The following is an 18,503-nucleotide window of genomic DNA, read 5'->3' on the forward strand; positions in this document are numbered from 1 at the left end:
GTGAGAATTTTTTAAAGATAGAATTATGTATAGATACATTAGTTTTTATTAAATTAGAGAAAATACAAGTAAATAGAATACATTATAAGATCCTTCGTAGTGTCATTATGGCCGTCTGCTATACTCTGAAGTAATTTCAGAGGTGAGGTAATGGTTTTGAATACAGAATGAAATTAAGTTCTTTTTCGCAATGACATTCAATGCAAAAACAACCATTTATATTAATATTACATTCGTAATATGTCATGTATAAATATGAATAGAATATCAAGCAAATACGATTGATATGTTCATTAGAAATTCATCCATAGCTGTAGCACGTTTCAAATGTATCACAATGTTCATTCACAAACACCATAATTTTTAGGTTTTGACCCAACAGATCGTAATTTTTAAACAGTTGTAAGAAAATACAAAGAGAAGATGGTAGTGGGAGTTTTTCCGGCCCTTAAATTGGGAGTGTTATTCGTTAAACAAATTAGCAAACCTTTAGCAAAGTTTTTGGTTAACCAAGCAAAAAATCATCCTGTATTTAGAACCTATTTTATCATACCTCCTGCGCAATGTAAGTAAAATAAATAATAAAGCTGATACGTTTTAACAATTTTCAAGTTTAATTGTGATGTAATCATCATCGATGTCATTGTTAATAATAGCTATTAAACATTGTTCATATTTGCTCAACTATCTTTGATGTGTGTTATGATTTAATTACAGTTTATCATTGGGCAGAAGTGAAAGCTAAAATGTATATAATGAACCTCGGTAAACCAACAAAAGTTGCCAAACTAAACGAAGCTATGGCAATAGAATTAGGAGCAAATTTGATGGGTGAGGTTATCATATTCAGTGTTGCCGGTGGATGTCTAGTGTTGGAATACAACCGTCAAGTAGCAAAGGAAACAAAGAAAGAAGAAGCTCGTCTTGAACAGATACAAAAGTTTACAAATGACATCGAAAACTTAAATAAAATTACATCCCAACAAGAAACTGAAATTCAGTATCTACTTGAAGCTGTTAAAACATTATCTAAACACACAAAAAATAAATTACCTGCCATGACAATAGTAACACATACAAATGAACAGGAAGGATCACATAGTACTGATGGAAAACTTGATGCAAATATGAATGTAAAAACAAATGTGGAAACACATGACAAAGAAAATGAAAAACAGTCATTAGTTGAACGTGCCATAATATACTATGAACATGATGTCAAAGCAGATAGAATCAGTTAACTCAAATTTAATTATTTTATTGATGAATGTGATGTGATAGTGTAGATATAATATCGATAATATTATAGGCACCAAATAACAAATAGGTTTACAATGCTGCAATGTATATAGAAAATATTTTCCACAATACATACAGTGCAAGATTTTGTATATAATCAAAAGCACAGTCGCATGTAACAATTTTCGTATGCTATTATATACATGTGTATATAATCTCTTTTTTTAATTGTCAATGACCCTCAAAAGAAGATATAATTTAAGAAAAATTTACTACACACACATGAATGTGTTTAAGTTATGTTATTTTCAATAGCAATCCAAACACCTGATTATTTTGTTTACAGATCTGTCAATCTACTTAAATGCATCTCAATTGTATTGTATATAAAAAGTACAAGCATAATGATAATAATAATAATAATAATAATAATAATAATATGTACTTGTTTAAATATACATTTAGTAATGCATGTTTTATAGAAAATCTTCCAATTTATTCACTTCCTAATTCAGATTTATTCCTTCTTTTAACATTTTCTGTAACGTATGAATTCGTGACTCCAAATTTTCAAGGTCAAGTTCTAGAACAAACATTTTAATTTTAAAAATAATATTATTATATTCTGTACTATTTAAAATACTGACTTGAATCCTTTGTTTTGTTATACAGTTTCATATTTCGACAAGGAGATCTGCGAATTCTAAGAGATTCCATTGAACTGCCTATAATTATCATAACAACTCAATGTTAGTTTGGAAAATACAGACTTGATTCACGAAAATATAGTAGAAATAATTATACCTGGTGATAAACTAGATCTAGAAGTTTTAATACGACTAGAAATTGAAGAAGATCGACTTCTACTTTGTCTACTGTTTGAACAATTTGATCTTATAGAAGGAGAACGATTATAGCGTTTTAATGCTGGGCTACCATCTCCAGGTTTTCTACCAGCAGACTCAGTGAGCTGTTGTACTTTCAACAACAGAGCTGCATTTTCTGCTTTAAGTTTTTGTATTTGTGTTCTAAAAGATGCACGTTCCTTAGCAACATTGTTCTCTAATGATTTGATAGACCCCAATAAATGTCTCAAACCTTTTCCTAAATGTTAAAAATACTTGAAAAATTGATCTACAAAGAACTGAGATGGTTGTCTATTTCTACCTCCACTGGTAAGTCTTTGATTCTCTTGAACAAGTCTTTGATTTGCAGCTGTGAGTTGCTCAATACGCCTTTGCAGATTTTTGTTTCCTCCAGTGGATTGCAATCTTTCAATTTCAACTTGTAATCTTCTAATGGTAGATTGCAATATCACTGGATCAGGTAAACCACAATATTCGAGTGGTAATGGGTAATGGATTCTTAAGGAGGTTGTTATAGTTGCAAATATTTAATATTTTTCAGAAGAATTTTATTTCCACAAGTTTTGTTACAAGTTGGGAATTATACTTACCTATCAAATTCTACTGTGTATGTTAATATAAGGTATCGACGATTATTTGTTGCGTTACCCAAGCTTGAACACGAATTACGTTCAAGTCTGCGCGCGCGTAGCAATTCTAAATCTTCAAACGTGAGAAGATCCAGGGTAATAGATTCGCTTGTCTGCAATTAACTTTTTTTTAAACTTCGTTTACTTTATTTAAAGATTCATGTTACAAATTGTACTTTTAATAATCCAGACTGTAGCATAGCCACGAACACATCGAAATGTTTGTAATTCCCCGTTTTGTGGGTCAAGTTTTCGATATCTTGAAATAGTTAGTAAAATATACATTTAATCAATAACAAATACGGGACAATTCGAACAAATAAAAGCATGAAATGCAAATGATTGGCATAACCGTAAAATGACACGTATGAATTATATGATGAAATGAAAAATTAAAGGACGAACATGCAGCATCGTAAGAGGACCGCCAATTCTCGCCGGTATATTTATCGGTAACAGTCAGCTCCAAATTGCGATGACATTCTTTAAAAGCAGTAACTTTTATCTTCACAACGTACTCTTTGCCACTTTTGAAAGCATAAGTTGTCACCAAAGACGGACCAACTTCGTTCATACTTGGGAGGGAACATTAATGCAACGATGAAGTGTCGCGAGAAGGCTTCAAAGAGAACTCTCTGATTTGAGACTATAATAAATCAACTTAATCAGCGCACTTGTTGGAATTTCACATCGATTTACACAGAACTGATACATCTTCAAACGCGAAACGCGAGCACGTAATCGTCGCGAAATAGCAGCGCGGTTGAAGACAAGTTGATGCGTAGCTGTCAATGACATCACGATGTGGCATTAGTCGAAGAATGAGACTGATTTGTTCCGCGATAAGTAGTTAAATTGCAAATATGTGGTCCTTTTTTTCGAGAGACCCTACCAAAGATTTTCCCTACGAAATCGGCGAACCAGTTCTTGGTTTGGAGGACAAGAGTGTCTGGACGTTGCACAGGGCGAAGAAAAAGGTATCATAACCTGACGCGGTAAAATCTTAAATCTGAAACTCTTTCCTATGGATATTCATTCAAATTTTGTTAATATTAAATATCTAATTTCTATTAAAATTGAAATATACATACATAAGATTCTTTTGATCCTTGTTCCTTGCGATGGTGTTTCCTAATTATTTTCATTTTTATCACTTGCAATACTTTTACACAGGGTTCCACAGGAGGGGAAGACGTTTCTGTGTTTGTCTTCGAATTTAAAAATGGCAATGAACATCTCTTGGACATAGTTCGCTCAGCAGTGAAAAGATTGAAGACGCTCAGGCATCCGAGTATACTCACATATCTTGACAGTCTTGAGGTATGATTAGAGTATATTATGAACAATATGGTTAACAACAGAAATTTTGAATATATCTCGTGATTTCAGACTGATAAAATGATTTATTTAGCAACAGAACGTGTAGAGCCTTTGTATAATCGATTGACAAAAAAATCTGAAACTGGTAAGGAGCCCAAAAAGGAGTTATATTTTTCTTGGGGAATATTTCAAATCACGGTATGTACCAAAGCAGAGAAAATAATATCAGTCTTCGTAGAACATATATCATGTGAAATATATTTCAACAGAGAGCATTAAATTTTTTAAATAATGATGGTAATCTAAGACATAACAATGTCAATTTATGGACAGTATTTGTGAATGAAGAAAGTGGAGAATGGAAACTTGGTGGAGTTGAATATATGACAGCAGTAGACGCTGTTTACAATACATTGCCAGCAACATTCCAAGCATATCATCCTCCAGATGCCAAGGAAAATGTTAAGCCAGCTACTAAATGGTAAAAAGATTTCTGATAGAAAGGAAAGAATTGCATGCGTATGCCTGTGTATAATCCTTACTGTATATGTAAAATGTACATCATCTTTATTTTAGAATACATGTTATTGAAAATATAATTTCAAGAGATAAATAACTATATTATTTTTGTTCATAGCTATAGCTTACTTAAGATCTAAAGCATTAACAAAGTAATTAAAATAGATTCTCTTGCTTGGTAAATAGTAAGAAATAGTTAACTTATTTGCAAACTTACATTACCATATCAGCTTTTCTATATGTAAACATTTAGGTTTATTGTTAACGCTATGAAACTGATGAATAAATAAAAAACAGCTCAGTTGACGTTTGGGGACTCGGATGCCTGATCTGGGAGACATATAACGGTCCGCTAAGTTCGAGTACGCAACTTAAAACTGTTGACAAAGTATGTTTTTCGTTGTAATTAAGATCGATATTACACTTAAAGTGATCTATAAATTCGATCGTCATTTTTCAGATTCCAAAACAATTACAAGTAGTGTATCGAGAGTTGACTAGTGGAAATGCGGAGGGAAGACCAAATCCTGCCGATGTGATAGCGCGTTGTCGTAGTAATGGAGGATTTTTCAAAAACGAACTCGTCGATGCACTTTTATTTTTAGAAGAAATTCAAATGAAAGAGAGAGGGGAAAAGGGTCGATTTTTCTCGCAGTTAGCTGGTCACTTAGAATCGTTTCCAGAAGGTGTCGGCAGATATAAAATTTTACCGCAATTATTGGCTGCCTTCGAGTTTGGCGATGCTGGAAGTGCGGTACTACCGCCTCTGTTACAGCTTGGACGCCAATTACCCGATGCCGAATATCAACGTAGAGTTGTGCCATGCGTAGTGAAATTATTCGCGTCGAATGATAGAGCGACAAGACTACGTTTACTGCAGCAATTAGATCGATTTGTCGATCATTTGCAGCCAGCAACGGTTAACGAAGCTATCTTTCCGCAGGTTATTGGGATTATTATTTCTTTTTTATCGTATCAAAGAAGCCATGTTTGAATTTTTTGTTATTACTTATTACAGGTAGCAAGAGGTTTTCTAGATACAAACCCTGCAATTAGAGAACAAACAATAAAATCTGTTGTACATTTAGCGCCAAAATTAGATTATAATAATCTTAATGTAGAAACATTAAGGTATTTTGCTAAACTTCAGTCGAAAGACGAACACGGCGGTATACGAACTAATACTACAGTTTGTTTAGGAAAAATTGCTCAACATCTTCATCCTCAAATCAGACAAAAAGTATTTGAAATTTCACGTACAGCTTACGAAGTAACTCGTAATAAATTGGCGCTAAAATAACATGCAATTGTAGGTATTAATCGGGGCGTTTATTCGAGGTACGCGGGATATGTTTCCACCAGCTAGAACGGCGAGCATCTTAGCATTAGCTGCAACACAGCAATACTTTTTACTACAAGAAGTTGCTAATCGTATTTTACCAGCTTTGTGTCCACTTACTACGGATATAGACAAAGGTGTAAGAGATAACGCGTTTCGAACTATACGAGGATTTTTATCGAAACTTGAAAGAGTATCGGAAGATCCTGGGCTGCGCGAATCCATGGGTATTTATATAAAGCACTTCTTTGAAATTATTAATACGTAATTAAATTCGAACGACTTTATTTCAGAGGCAGATGTAAATACAGCAACGCCAAGTCTTAGTAACGCAGCCGCAACATGGGCTGGTTGGGCTGTAACAGCAGTTACTGCTAAATTTTATCGCAGTCAATCGGATACACCTAAATCATCGAATCCTCATGGTGGATCAAGAATTTTATTAAATAAACCTGCTTCTCTAGGTATTTATAGGCTATAGTATTTTTTTATTTCGCCCAATGTTAAATATGTTTACTATTAATACATAATTGAATTACAGAACAAGCTAGCAGTTCACAAAGCAGCGCTAGTACTACTGCTACGACGAGTAGCGCTACGAGTATGACATCGCTAGATCACGATCACGAACATGATTTACAGAATGCTACAAATCCGAGCTCAGATTGTGATTGGGATTGTTGGGATGCTGATAATTGGGGTGATATGGAACAGCAACCATCTAGCACCTCAACACTCGGGACGAGCAACGTTTCACCATCTCCGCATTCTCACAAGGACAACGACCAATGGACAAGTTTGGAGGAAGAGCCTGTTTGTATTTGTTAATATTTTAAATGCCATCATTTTTTTCGTTTTAAAAAGAAATGAAACTTGAACGTTACTTTTAGGAGGAAGAAGCGGCGCAAAGTATAGAAGATAAAAATGAATCTTCCGAGGTAGGTTGGGAGGACTCAGAGTTTCAACCTCTAGATGATTTTCAACCTTTAGAACAATCAGGTATGTTTATATCGCCATGGGGAAATTCTATTATTTAATAATGTTTATTTAATCAAAATTCATTCTCTAGGGAATATTGAACCTACCGGTGCGCTTAGCGGTAATAATAAATTGGAAGAAGTCAGAAGAAAACAAGAGGAACGCAAATTAGCAAGACAAAGACAAATGGAAGCGAAGAGAGCGGTGAAATTACGAATGAATACTATTGCTAAAAAGCTCTAATTTAAATGCCATAATTAAAGAACTTCACTGCTGTATTTGAAAAAAAGAATTTTAATAACTAATTAAAATATGATGAATGCGAAACAAGTATCGTTTTTCTATTAATTGTAGAAAATTGATTTTATATTGTTTTTCCAATGTCGTTTATTACATTATACATGCTTAGAAAATATTATACTCGTGATCGGTAAAATATAAACGCATATTATTATTTCCACAACTTGCATAGCCCATAGCATACTGTTTCATTTGTAATATTTGTTTAAAAAAATATACACAGATACTTTTCATATAAAATTGTATTTTACTTATAGGAGTTTAAAATAAAACTTTTAATTAATCCCGTGAATTTATATAAAACTGATTAAAGTTTTATTATTTATTTTTTTGGACACTGGAGTATGCAAGTAATCTATTTTATAAAATTTTGGAATAATATTTTCAATGTCATAAATGAGATTGTTCTGTAGTATTTTCATTGGGGAATCTCATATTGAGATAATTAGCATTGCTTGGTTCACGTTTAAAATCTAAACTTTCATAAAATGGTATAAGGTGATCTTTACAGTCCAATGATAATTTATAACACCGCAAATAACGTGCTAATTGCAATATAACTTTTATTACTAGTTTTCCTAAATGCTTACCCCGATATTTATTATTTACCACTACGTCTTCTAAACGTCCCCTCTGTAATAGATTTCTCATATTAATTATTTATAATTTGTATTTTATATAAGAATGTTAACAAAAAGATCAAACATACGAGAGCACAGTTGTGAATAAACTTCTGTTCAACAACTAATGTTGCAGTTGCTATTATTTTTCCAATGCTTATATCCTCTATCACAATGATATAATAGCTACCTGTACTTTTCATCATATGAAAACGGCCTGTATAATTTAATAATAATATAAAATATATTTTTATTATAGTGTAGTTAATACTTTCATTAAAATTTATTTTTAGAGGACTCACTTAGAAATTGTTCTTTACTAACATTTCCAACTTCAGTTAACTGAGACAATAGCTGTAAAAAACCTATTAAACAGACACAATAAAATTAACAAATAATATCCATTATAAGCAACAAAACTTCTTCTTGCATTTGCTTTACCTCTATCATAATCATCAGATTTTAAAGGCCTAATTAATAAACCCTCAATCTGTGACAAGGATAATCGCTCCAATATACTTGCATTAAATAATTCAGTTTCTGTATCTCCAACATTGTTTCCCTGGTAAAATATCGTAGATGAAGGTTAGACAAACTACCATATGATTTTAAAACTAAATGTAGCAACAAATTTGTAAACTTTGTTAACTCGAAATATTACGAATTTGATAACATATTGCCTTAATAAAATTGAAATTATTCTTTTTATTGTAAATCGTTGGTTGAACAATTTAAAATGTTTAAAATTTAAGTTTAAATAGGAAGGATTTACAACCTCTATAGAACTCATGGCAATTACAGGCACAATATTTCGTACTTAGAAAATTCTTTCAGTAAAATTCTTTGATATTTCGCACACGTTCACTATAACTCGTTTCATATACACAGAAATCTTTGTGAATATTTTAAATGATTTGTTTGTGTGGCAAGGTGGACTGAAGGTGACACTTTCACGTAATTGCCGCGAGCTACGTTTACACTTTTATCTTTTATTGCTAAAGGACTAATCTGATAAAGTTGACAGAAGCTTTGTTCTTTTCAAAAACGTGAACAGGTAGTGATATATAGAGAGAGTTCCACCTGTCCGAAAAGTTAATCGGTGTTTTCTTATACAACGAATTTCATTTCGAAGAAATTTGCGAAGATCATGTTCGATGTTTGCAACCTTACTAATTGATTGATAGCTGTGCTATTTATCACTTAAGTTTAACAAGTTACATTTTCGTATTTAAACAAATACATATAATATATATTTTGGAAAATAGCCTACTGTAATCACGTGGCTGCATTTAAATTTTTTGTTATGCTTGAACTTTGGTTTTAAATAAAAAGTTAATATAGTTTAATGCAATAACAATTACGTAAAAAAAAGGGATGGCTAATATTGTATTCCAAAAAGAGGCGGTTCTTACATTTCATAACAAAGAGTAATCTTAATATATAGCTTATAAAATTTGTAATTCCCGCGCCATTAATGTTCTAGCACTAGTGACGCCATCGGTGCTAAAACGCCCAAGTTTGAAGTAAAAATAGTTTTTACAGTTTTTCTATTAATTATATTTTATTTTACGCAAATAAGCTAGATACATACATAAGTAATTTAATAAAATGAAATATTATATCATTACAAAGCAAATAATCGAATTAATTATGTATTTATAATAAAATAAATAATAATTTATTTGTGGCAACATCTAGCCGGTACAGTGGGAACTATTTTCACTACAAGCTTGGGCGTTTTACCATCGAGAGCGCCACTACTAATAAAACCCGCTCACTGAGCGGCGTAGTGAGCAGCAACATTTCCGAATTCACTTAATTCCTTCGTACTTTATATTTAACATAAGTCCATGTCTAATTTCTACTGTAAACTCGATTCATTCGAAAAGTTTTAGAGAATTCTTGAGAATATATCAAGTATATAGGTTTCCAAAAAACCGTCCAACTTTTAACCAATAAAATGGCTGTATTTTAGGCCACTATCGTGGACAACTACTATTCGATATATTTTAGTAGGTTGCTGATTATATAATATTGTTCCGTGGTTGTCGATTGTGCAGCTCTTTGGACTTATTTGTAATAATTCTTAATTGTTCCTCGTTTTTCTAAAAGAAAAAGGTATCATTTCTAATATCAACTTCAATTTATTGTGTTTCAAAGCTTTCATTATTATAATTATGTCTCGGTGGTTAACCCAATTATCTAATACAAATTTAAAGCAAGGTAACAAAAGTAATGTAGAAATCGTAGTTAGAATGTAATATTGTTTAATTACATTCCTTATAAAAAGTACTGGTACCACTTTTTCGTTTTGCACACGTTTAAGGAAAATGCTGCCTACTGTTAAGACAAATATCACACCTGTTCATTAATGCACAACCCTACATTGTCTCTATATTACTAAATGCACTGTGTAACACCTATATTTTTAAAAGATTAATAACTTTAATAACATTTTCTGTATGCATGCAAATGATATGCCACAATATAAGAAGAGGACACTTTGAATAATAAAACTAATCATTAAATCTTTTTTAGCCATGTCTTCAGAAGGTGGAAGACCCATGAAATATCCATATACTCTAACTGCAAAAATAGCACAATTTCCATTTAAAATGTATTTCACCAGCCCAAAAAGTTGGGTATTTAAATGGTGGCTTATCAGCATAATAGCAACTGCACCACTTTTCTATAAGATACAAAGACTCAGTAAGTATAATGAATTTATAAAATTAGTTAAGATTATATTATCCATTGCAGGTCTAGTTATTAATATTTTTTGTCTTGCATTTCAGGTTATGCTCCAGAGAATGTGAAAGTATGGGATGAGATACACAAAAAAGAATTTTCGTCAATGGGTCATCATCACTGAGCTATACAGGAAAATACTTTAGTATAATGTGTAAGAAAAATTCATGTATGAAGTAAATATATAAGCATCTTCAAGATAATATCTAAATTAGTAAATTTTAAAAAGACCTTTATACCTAATTAATTTGTTTAACATTATTTTATGAACAAATTCTAATTGAATATCTATTTTAAAAGTTTATTATCAAATTAATTGTATAAAACGTACATGAATACAAAGAATTGTTCCTACAACTGCTGTACAGTATAAAGAATAATGATAATTTGTACCATAGATTTTGCATAGGGCCAGCCTGAGATTTTCAATGTCCTTAAATTAGGTTGATTTTTTCAAACAAATGTAAGTACCACTAATTTGTTAATAATTTAGCAAAACCAAAAACAAGAATGATTAAATTATAAAATGTATAATTCCCAATATATAACAATGTAGTTGATTCTTGGAAATATCTGCTTGTTTAAATATAAATACAAGTATAGATATAATAATTGTACTTGTTGTTATATATTAATTAAAGTATCCTATGAATATTTTTTTTTCGAGCTTGCACTAAAAAACAAGTTATTCGTGTTTATTATGTATGTACTAATCTTCAAGTTGTCAGTCATATTACATTATCGCACTTTGAACGATTTATACATACTGTAGAAGGTAGGGAAAGAATAAAACGTTAATATAAACGTGGACTTCGAATAAGAGCTGAAAATCTAAAATACATCTAGGAAAATCCTTGAAATGTTTGCGTAATGAAAAGAAAACGTAAGATGAAATCGTAAAAGTAGTGCTAAAATAATTAACTAAAATAATAAATAATTATAATGCAAAGATATTTGTCTGATAACAAATTTTTCTTATACTAACGCTAACTCAAAAAACTACCTCCTGTATTAGCTCGAACGAACGAAACTAATTTCATTGCTTCCGCGGTTGCTTGCGTGTTTATAAAACGCTTTATATCGGACTCTTAAAAATATGTGAGAGCAATTATATTATGCGTAAAATTCTACGAATAATACTGTGCATGTTTCTTTTTTTTTTTATTTTAGCAAGACTAAGGGAAGATGAAAACGTTCCATAAGTGTTGAAGAAACACTTTGTATATGTTATACTTCCATTTTATCGCATGTTTCTGTGAATTACTTTCGTAAATTATATATGGGATATTCTAGTTTTTAACAAATGGAGTCTTTCGATAATATATGATTTACAGGACACCTTAGCCGAAGTATGAATTTGTACATTGTTTGACATCAGTGTAGAAATCAGAGAATAAATCCAATATGTGTAACGTGTTGAAGCGTGTACTTCACTTCTATCTTGTCTTTTCTTCTGTGTCTTCGTCTTCGCTATCAGCAAGAATATTTTCATCAAGTTTCGGCTTCTTCGCTGGCGGTCGCAACAGTTCCTCGTCGTAATGCAACCCCAATTCCTTACACCGTTTCTCAATGTACTTCAGTAACCGCATACCTGCTCTATAGACGGAACTATTTTTAACATAACATAGTCTAACTCTTGACACATGTATTGTTTCAGATGTTCGGAAGCCAAAGATTTTGATGATACTTAAGTGATTACAGTACACAAGATTACAATGATCTCTGGCATCCGAACTTATATGTATATTTAAATATTTATATTAGTTAGGCTTACTTATATACGGAACTGTGCTCTTCGTTATAAGCTTGACAATTATTGAATACTAACTGAGAATCACTAAAGAACTGTTCCAACGTTTCATATTCTCCATTGTCAAGTTTATATTTGATTGTACCAAAATCCATAGGATTGGAAATAATTTCGTGATAATCTGGAACTTCAGCTTTCGTGACGGGTGATAGAAAAGGCCACGAATCCCTGTGATGCCTAATATCCGCGAGTAACTCCTGTAGTCTCGACATGCATCCTTTGATCGATCCTGTATCTTCTTCTTCTATTTTAGCAGCCCTTTTTGCTGCTCTTCTGGTTTGCCTTGGTTCCGCGTCTTCGGAATTGCTACTGTCTATGTATTAAAATTGATGCATGTGATGTAATATTGATTTTTATAATTTTATTTATAGCATATGTAAAGCGTCATCAAAGCGTTTACATAGAACAATAATCTTCCGGTCTTTTCTATGAAGATACTGACGTCAACGTCGTTACGCTATGTTAAAACGCACTAAAAAATAAAGCTATTCAGTAAGTACATGCAAAGGAACCTGATCTACCGGAACGATGAACTTGAATCTACGTAATTGTACTTTCATTTGTAATACAATGTATAAATATGTAAGTGCATTAAATAAAATAGAATTGAGTTACAATACAGACCGTCCCAGTCTGTAGATTCTGTAGTGAGGAGGCTCTTGGCAAAGCCATGGATGCGAGAGCGTGCTGCTGCAGCGCACAGTCTCTCCTTGTCTCTTTCCCTTTCACGCCCCCTCACTAACAACACAATCAAAGCTGAGAAACCGCTTTATCATGTTAATATTTAATACAGAAATTGTGTTCATTATAATCTGAATACGTTAGTAAACTACTGCTAAATATTATATATTTATTACTGTTTTTTGCTGCCACTGCACCTGTACTTATGCTTCAGTTTTAATATCTTACCATATTTTGCACCGGATCTCTTATCTTTTTTATCCTTGCAGTCTGTACAAGACCACCTTCCACGAGGTGCTCTCGTTATAGGAGGTTCTATACATTCTATGTGGTACAAGTTTGAACACGCGTCACAACTAAGCAGTTTTCCACCACTTCTACACACAGTGCACACGTTCATTGGTTCAGTACTCCTGAAAGATAAGAATTGTTAAATATTTTCAGCGAGTGAAAATCTCCCACCGCGATGCTTACATATGCTCATCGCTTTCCTGATCCAGTTCATTATCCTCACGATCCTCCTCATCTTCGCTTTCAAGAACGCGCCTAGCCCGATTGTGTCGAGTTTCTTTGGTCAATATTACTTCTTCTTCCAGTTCTTCTTCGAACTTCTTTCGCATCTTAATTTTCTCTTTCGACTTCGTTGGTGGCTTACACGTTTTACAATACCAATCTCCTTCCGGCACAGTCTACAAATTAGCAAGTCGTTAATTACTGGGCTATAAAAGAAACTATGTATTTTAACGGAGAAGCAATTACCGTCAGTTTTGGTTTTAAACAATATATATGGTGACCTTTGTTGCATCCATCGCAAAGTAACATTTTCTCCGCGTCCCGTCGTCGCCTACATACGCGACACTGAGCATTGAGCGCACTTTTACCCCATGCGACACTGTTTTCTAGAGTACTTAAATGCAAAAATAATTGAGACCAACTGTTCGATGCCATAAGCGATTGTTCCCATCTCTCTCGGAACTCTTCACCAGACCATTTTTTATCCTTCTCATCGGCACCTAACGGTCTCTGTAAGTACTTTTGCTCTATAGCATGGGATAACTGTAAAATAGCGCAAGCCATTTGTTTGATGGTTGCTTGCTGCTTACAGTCTATGAGTACTTCATCTTCTTTTGCTGGACCTAAATATTTTCCCGGGTCTTTATAAGTCTTTATATTAATACTTCCAATTTCTGAGTCCGGAGTACTTGGCCTACTATGTTTAGCTTCGTTCTTAACTTTGTCCAATGTTACATTAGAAGCAACGTCTGCTTCAACTTCACTTGTACCGTACACTAACTTATCGCACTGTTTATCGTAGTGACCGCTATTAATCGCATGTCTCCATGCTTCGCGGCTGACAACTTTTAGACTTCCTAAACAACCAATTCTTATTTTATCTTCGAAATCTAGAATGTAATCCCTTAGAGTTAGTTCTAAAACAGTGTCGATAGCCATGTCGGAAGTATAATTCAAGTTAGCATTTTCGTATTTATTTTTCTTTGTGGTTTTACTCGTTTGTAATTTAATTGGCCCTGAAAACTGTATCCAAGATTATATAGTATTTATTTAACTAGAATACTTGTCAAACGTTTTAAGTGTAAGGTACTTACAACTTCAGGATTAAGCTTATGCCGAGGACATTCTTCGATCACGGATATTAAACTCGTCTTTTCTTGTATAATATTATTTCTGAGTTCTCCCTCTCTAATTCCTCGTTTACTTAAACCATTTATTAAAGCTTCTATGTCTTCCAGCGTACCGTAGAAACTCCATTTCGGTTCCAATCTTTTGCAGTGAACCGGACATTCTTTATTCCCTGTACAAGCCATTAAATTTTTCTTAATATCGGAGTGATCGTGTTTAAATTCCTTTCGAGGTACGTCTTTTCTCGGCGATTTAAGCCCATTCTTATCAGCGAATGTCACTTTCTTAGGAGACTTTCTTGCCTTCTTGAAACTATTTTCTTTATCGCTGAATTCATCTTCAAATTTATTTCTTAAATATGCATACGTCGATTCCCTATCTTGTAACTCTGGTTGATAAGGTGTACCTTCAGGAAGGCAATTACCTGGCCACCATTCATCGTTTTCAACAAATATTCCCGGTATCGATAAAAATCTCCAATATCTACGATGAGCTCTATCGGAACCTAAATAAAGCATCATTTTATCGTCTCTGGATGCTTGCTGAAGTTCTTTTAATTTATTTTCGTATTCTTCTTTTCGTTTCTCTTCTTCGCAGTTACCACGCGTGACCTTCTTTGGTATTTTGCTATCTTTGTCTTTCTCGCGCTCTCTCATTTTTTCTTTTTCTTCCTTCTCCTTTCTTTGTTCGGCTAGTATACAATATCTCAGTTCCTTTTTAGCTTGATGAATCTTCTCATGCCTTTCCTCGATCACGTCTCGTACCGAAGCAAAAGTGAGCAACTGATTTATCAGACACGTCACAACCTTTAACTTTTCATCTAAATCGAATTCGTGAACATTACGATGCCCTAATAATCTCAAAATATATGCCTCGTTTATTCTCATAAGAAGCGCAGGATCATCTTGATTTGTGTATCCACCTCTTTGAGAGTATCTCCATTTAGAAGCGACTTCGCCTATTCGTCCTCCAGAACCCAACAAATGTTGCCTTAAAATCTCGCTTACTGTTAAATGATCCAACGCGAGTTCGGATAGTTGACAGCCTTGATACATTTGACTCCAAGTAGAAGCCAATGTCGCAAGTTTAACAGCTTTTGTCATCGATGATGCTCCTTCGTATATGCCGGTAACGTTTACTATACCAGACGCTTGAATTTCATCTTCTTCGTCTGCTTGATATTTGAAGATATTTGACAGTAACAATTGCAAGAGATCGCTCCAAGGTCCAGATGCTTCTTTTGTTAACAATGCTCTTTCTAAGAAGTCTAAAGTAAAGCCATTTGGAAAATATGTACTGACTTCTAATTCATCGTTAAAAAACTCTAGAAATTCTAAAATCATAACGCTATCGCCAAATTTTTCGTTAGGTATGCTACTGTTAAGCACGGTAGCTTGTGGAATAGGTGCAAGATCTTCGCATTCAAGATCCTCCCTTGGTTTATTCCACTGTCTAACATATGCAGCCAAGGCGGCTAATTTCTGTTTTTCTTCCTTTTTACGTTCGCTTTTTAAGACTCTTTCTTCTTTGCGTTTTGCTTTCTGCTCCAGAGCTTTTGCTTTGAGGTCTTCTTTGAACTTTCCGTTCGTTCTTGGCTTTCGAAATTTTTTTATATCCACCCCTGTTTGATTTACCTTTTTGAGAGGATCAGGTTTTTCTGGTGCTTTCTGTTTTGATACATTTGATGTAAGAAACTTTTCTATTGATTCCTGCTTATGCTTAACAAATCGTTTAATGCGTGAGGCAAAATCGGGTGGGGGACCAGCAAATATGGTGTCAAAACGAACTTTACTAATTCCATATTTTTGTAAAACACTATCTTTAACAACCCATATACCACTTTCATTTTGTTCGCATAACTGGCGCAGAAATATTCTATTTCTTTCTCTACTATAATGTTGTTTCCTTCTTCTCACTTGTTCTGCTTCCACTATCATAAGTTGACTGACATCAGAATCTCCACAGTCCAACTGTTCCACTTCATAACGAAACAATTTTGCTGGTGGTTGATACTGTTGGTCTTGAGAGTTCCTAAATACAATAAACATATCAGAAAATAACATAAACACAGTGTGTGTGTTGTATGCTAAATATATTTATACCTATTTTCCTTAGCATACAATTTTAATTGTTGCTCTGTAGGTGAAATAACCTGAAGAACATGACAATCACACCAAGAGTCTTCTGTAAAACTTGCCTCTACCATTTCTCCCACAAAAAACCTTTCCCTTGCAAATAAGTACACATCCTCTATCATTTCATTGAAGGATGATCTATTTGTTTTACTGGCAAGATACAATATAGGTATGCGTAGCTATAACATAAAATATAGACTATTTAATAGAACAATATATAACAGAAAATGACAATAAATTTGAGATAGTGTACCTCCATAGGAAATTCCTTGAGACTCTTTTTAGCATTTTCCTCATACTGTAGAGCCTCTTCATAGGTCATATTGCTTCTGCCAGTAATACTGCAAGACCATATCAACGAGTTGCATAATATGATTCGTTCGCAAAACTCACTACAATAATAAAACACATAAAAACATTATGATTATAGCGACATCAAAATTAAAAAATCATTGGTAATCATTGGTATGCTTATATATTGAAATGAAATGAAATTTAAAAAAAAAAAAAAAATAGAGATTTAAACAAGTATCAAAGTTCATTTAATAAGCTCCAATTATGTTTGGTACTATGACATATGACTATTCAAATAATAGCTGAGCCGAATAACTACAACGTACGTAACTACAACGCCAGTTTCGCGGAACACAATTTACAATTAATCCGTTCATTAGAAATTATGCAAAGTTTAAGGAAACGAAGATTCTGGTCGACAGTCCAACGCGTGTATTTACAAAAAAACGAAAGCGATCGATGAAGACGAAAACGAACGAAAACGAAGGAAAACGAAAGGTTTACGTCCAACGAATCGTACTGGCGAAATCGTATAACGTGTCTCGACGCGGTCTTGGCTGTCATGGTCTTACTTGTAGTCCTTGAAGATTTCGTTGGTAACCTCACAATGGAAAACTTCGTCGTCGTCCCTGAAGTCCGAAGAGACGTGAAGTCGTTGGAAAGGCTGTTTACGAAGTAGCGGCATATCAACGCTTACGTGTCCCTCGATACTTCGACGGAGTTTTCGTTCGTGTATCCAACAACTTCAGAAATCAATTCTGCGTCAAAGACAGTACTACGCTCTTTCCGGAACACCGCGGGCACATGCGATACACGCCAAATCGCAAGCGCGAACTCGTACCTTCAACGAGCACCGTGGAAACCTTCGGTTTACGGTAGTCGTGAAACACCTCTATCGAAATTTTGTTTATTCATCTATCTCATTCACGAAACATCGGTACTATTTGACAAAACATCGCGAGTCTCATGACAATGCACGATTTAACGGTGCTCGTGGAAGCGCGCATTCACATCTGGCACCCTAAACCCGGAAACCAAGGAAAAGGAGAACGCTACCAACTTGTTGGGATCGCGATTTGAAAGGCGGGAAACAGAAAGAATCGTGCGATATTAATGTTACATCCCATAAGTAGACATTTTTCCATCCAATAAATGTGTCTTCTATCTGTACTTTGTCATCTTCTTGTATAAGGCGGATTGCTCTAAAAAAATTAATGCTGAAATAAATCCAATGCATTTTTCTGAAGTTGGTAGCCAGGATCCGGTCAAAATATACATCGAATCGCTAAATTTGGCGGGAATGAATATTCACGATTTATCAAACGAATAAGCTTCGTATATGTTCACGTTACGAGTTTTACGAAAACTATATTTTATAAATTTT

The 18,503-nt window shown here is 33.6% G+C and overlaps 6 protein-coding genes across 11 annotated transcripts; 3 read left to right on the top strand and 3 right to left on the bottom strand.

The window, feature by feature from the left end:
• Positions 1-6: 6 nt before the first annotated feature.
• Positions 7-1,711, top strand: LOC128880199 (putative OPA3-like protein CG13603). 2 transcript variants are annotated; one of them, XM_054130010.1, is made up of 3 exons: positions 7-147; positions 368-565; positions 718-1,711. In XM_054130010.1, exons 2-3 carry the CDS (start codon positions 424-426, stop codon positions 1,239-1,241), a joined length of 666 nt encoding a protein of 221 aa, XP_053985985.1. In that variant the 5' UTR covers positions 7-147; positions 368-423; the 3' UTR covers positions 1,242-1,711. The 2 variants fall into 2 exon arrangements, with proteins under 2 accessions (XP_053985985.1, XP_053985984.1); XM_054130009.1 differs by having other exon boundaries at positions 8-142.
• Positions 1,691-3,308, bottom strand: LOC128880198 (centrosomal protein CCDC61-like). The gene is made up of 7 exons (XM_054130008.1): positions 3,140-3,308; positions 2,911-2,993; positions 2,696-2,847; positions 2,407-2,603; positions 2,044-2,343; positions 1,887-1,964; positions 1,691-1,822 (listed from the first exon to the last, which is right to left on the bottom strand). The coding sequence occupies exons 1-7, from the start codon at positions 3,306-3,308 to the stop codon at positions 1,746-1,748; spliced, it is 1,056 nt and encodes a 351-aa protein (XP_053985983.1). The 3' UTR covers positions 1,691-1,745.
• On the top strand, positions 2,841-7,141 carry LOC128880193 (N-terminal kinase-like protein). The gene is made up of 12 exons (XM_054130000.1): positions 2,841-3,711; positions 3,908-4,054; positions 4,124-4,252; positions 4,324-4,535; positions 4,871-4,961; positions 5,034-5,516; positions 5,592-5,813; positions 5,887-6,139; positions 6,206-6,376; positions 6,454-6,725; positions 6,803-6,911; positions 6,982-7,141. Exons 1-12 carry the CDS (start codon positions 3,598-3,600, stop codon positions 7,131-7,133), a joined length of 2,355 nt encoding a protein of 784 aa, XP_053985975.1. The 5' UTR covers positions 2,841-3,597; the 3' UTR covers positions 7,134-7,141.
• A 433-nt stretch (positions 7,142-7,574) lies between these two features.
• Positions 7,575-8,884, bottom strand: LOC128880201 (probable glucosamine 6-phosphate N-acetyltransferase). Its single transcript, XM_054130011.1, has 5 exons — positions 8,586-8,884; positions 8,252-8,372; positions 8,113-8,175; positions 7,900-8,027; positions 7,575-7,823 (listed from the first exon to the last, which is right to left on the bottom strand). Exons 1-5 carry the CDS (start codon positions 8,598-8,600, stop codon positions 7,581-7,583), a joined length of 570 nt encoding a protein of 189 aa, XP_053985986.1. The 5' UTR covers positions 8,601-8,884; the 3' UTR covers positions 7,575-7,580.
• An 883-nt stretch (positions 8,885-9,767) lies between these two features.
• LOC128880203 (uncharacterized) lies at positions 9,768-10,761 on the top strand. Of its 2 annotated transcripts, none has more exons than XM_054130015.1 (3): positions 9,768-9,928; positions 10,349-10,519; positions 10,606-10,761. In XM_054130015.1, exons 2-3 carry the CDS (start codon positions 10,351-10,353, stop codon positions 10,680-10,682), a joined length of 246 nt encoding a protein of 81 aa, XP_053985990.1. In that variant the 5' UTR covers positions 9,768-9,928; positions 10,349-10,350; the 3' UTR covers positions 10,683-10,761. The 2 variants fall into 2 exon arrangements, with proteins under 2 accessions (XP_053985990.1, XP_053985989.1); XM_054130014.1 differs by having other exon boundaries at positions 9,877-10,033.
• An 856-nt stretch (positions 10,762-11,617) lies between these two features.
• Positions 11,618-18,113, bottom strand: LOC128880191 (bromodomain adjacent to zinc finger domain protein 1A). 4 transcript variants are annotated; one of them, XM_054129991.1, is made up of 10 exons: positions 17,692-18,113; positions 17,079-17,166; positions 16,793-17,004; positions 14,657-16,721; positions 13,809-14,585; positions 13,524-13,738; positions 13,278-13,462; positions 12,993-13,106; positions 12,333-12,681; positions 11,618-12,166 (listed from the first exon to the last, which is right to left on the bottom strand). In XM_054129991.1, the coding sequence occupies exons 1-10, from the start codon at positions 17,802-17,804 to the stop codon at positions 11,995-11,997; spliced, it is 4,290 nt and encodes a 1,429-aa protein (XP_053985966.1). In that variant the 5' UTR covers positions 17,805-18,113; the 3' UTR covers positions 11,618-11,994. The 4 variants fall into 4 exon arrangements, with proteins under 4 accessions (XP_053985966.1, XP_053985965.1, XP_053985964.1 ...); XM_054129990.1 differs by having other exon boundaries at positions 11,618-12,154; positions 17,079-17,217; positions 17,692-18,112; XM_054129989.1 differs by having other exon boundaries at positions 17,079-17,217; positions 17,692-18,112.
• Between the last annotated feature and the right edge of the window lie 390 nt (positions 18,114-18,503).

This window comes from Hylaeus volcanicus, chromosome 7 (assembly GCF_026283585.1).
Source record: "Hylaeus volcanicus isolate JK05 chromosome 7, UHH_iyHylVolc1.0_haploid, whole genome shotgun sequence".
Lineage (NCBI taxonomy): Eukaryota > Metazoa > Arthropoda > Insecta > Hymenoptera > Colletidae > Hylaeus > Hylaeus volcanicus.

What these genes read in the sequence shown, in the direction of transcription:
- LOC128880199 (XM_054130010.1), top strand. Translation starts at nt 424, where the DNA reads ATGGTAGTGGGAGTTTTTCCGGCCCTTAAATTGGGAGTGTTATTCGTT. An exon ending in TATCATACCTCCTGCGCAAT is followed by an intron (nt 566 to 717) that starts GTAAGTAAAATA and finishes ATTTAATTACAG; the next exon opens with TTTATCATTGGGCAGAAGTG.
- LOC128880198 (XM_054130008.1), bottom strand. Translation starts at nt 3,308, where the DNA reads ATGAACGAAGTTGGTCCGTCTTTGGTGACAACTTATGCTTTCAAAAGT. An exon ending in TACACAGTAGAATTTGATAG is followed by an intron (nt 2,604 to 2,695) that starts GTAAGTATAATT and finishes AACCTCCTTAAG; the next exon opens with AATCCATTACCCATTACCAC. An exon ending in TAGATCTAGTTTATCACCAG is followed by an intron (nt 1,965 to 2,043) that starts GTATAATTATTT and finishes TGATAATTATAG; the next exon opens with GCAGTTCAATGGAATCTCTT.
- LOC128880193 (XM_054130000.1), top strand. Translation starts at nt 3,598, where the DNA reads ATGTGGTCCTTTTTTTCGAGAGACCCTACCAAAGATTTTCCCTACGAA. An exon ending in TGCACAGGGCGAAGAAAAAG is followed by an intron (nt 3,712 to 3,907) that starts GTATCATAACCT and finishes ACTTTTACACAG; the next exon opens with GGTTCCACAGGAGGGGAAGA. An exon ending in CAAGTTTGGAGGAAGAGCCT is followed by an intron (nt 6,726 to 6,802) that starts GTTTGTATTTGT and finishes CGTTACTTTTAG; the next exon opens with GAGGAAGAAGCGGCGCAAAG.
- LOC128880201 (XM_054130011.1), bottom strand. An exon ending in ATCTGATGATTATGATAGAG is followed by an intron (nt 8,176 to 8,251) that starts GTAAAGCAAATG and finishes TCTGTTTAATAG; the next exon opens with GTTTTTTACAGCTATTGTCT. An exon ending in TTATTCACAACTGTGCTCTC is followed by an intron (nt 7,824 to 7,899) that starts GTATGTTTGATC and finishes AATCTATTACAG; the next exon opens with AGGGGACGTTTAGAAGACGT.
- LOC128880203 (XM_054130014.1), top strand. Translation starts at nt 9,988, where the DNA reads ATGTCTCGGTGGTTAACCCAATTATCTAATACAAATTTAAAGCAAG. An exon ending in TAATACAAATTTAAAGCAAG is followed by an intron (nt 10,034 to 10,348) that starts GTAACAAAAGTA and finishes AATCTTTTTTAG; the next exon opens with CCATGTCTTCAGAAGGTGGA. An exon ending in CTATAAGATACAAAGACTCA is followed by an intron (nt 10,520 to 10,605) that starts GTAAGTATAATG and finishes CTTGCATTTCAG; the next exon opens with GTTATGCTCCAGAGAATGTG.
- LOC128880191 (XM_054129989.1), bottom strand. Translation starts at nt 17,804, where the DNA reads ATGCCGCTACTTCGTAAACAGCCTTTCCAACGACTTCACGTCTCTTCG. An exon ending in CAGGAAAGCGATGAGCATAT is followed by an intron (nt 13,463 to 13,523) that starts GTAAGCATCGCG and finishes CTTATCTTTCAG; the next exon opens with GAGTACTGAACCAATGAACG. An exon ending in GAGCACAGTTCCGTATATAA is followed by an intron (nt 12,167 to 12,332) that starts GTAAGCCTAACT and finishes TGTTAAAAATAG; the next exon opens with TTCCGTCTATAGAGCAGGTA.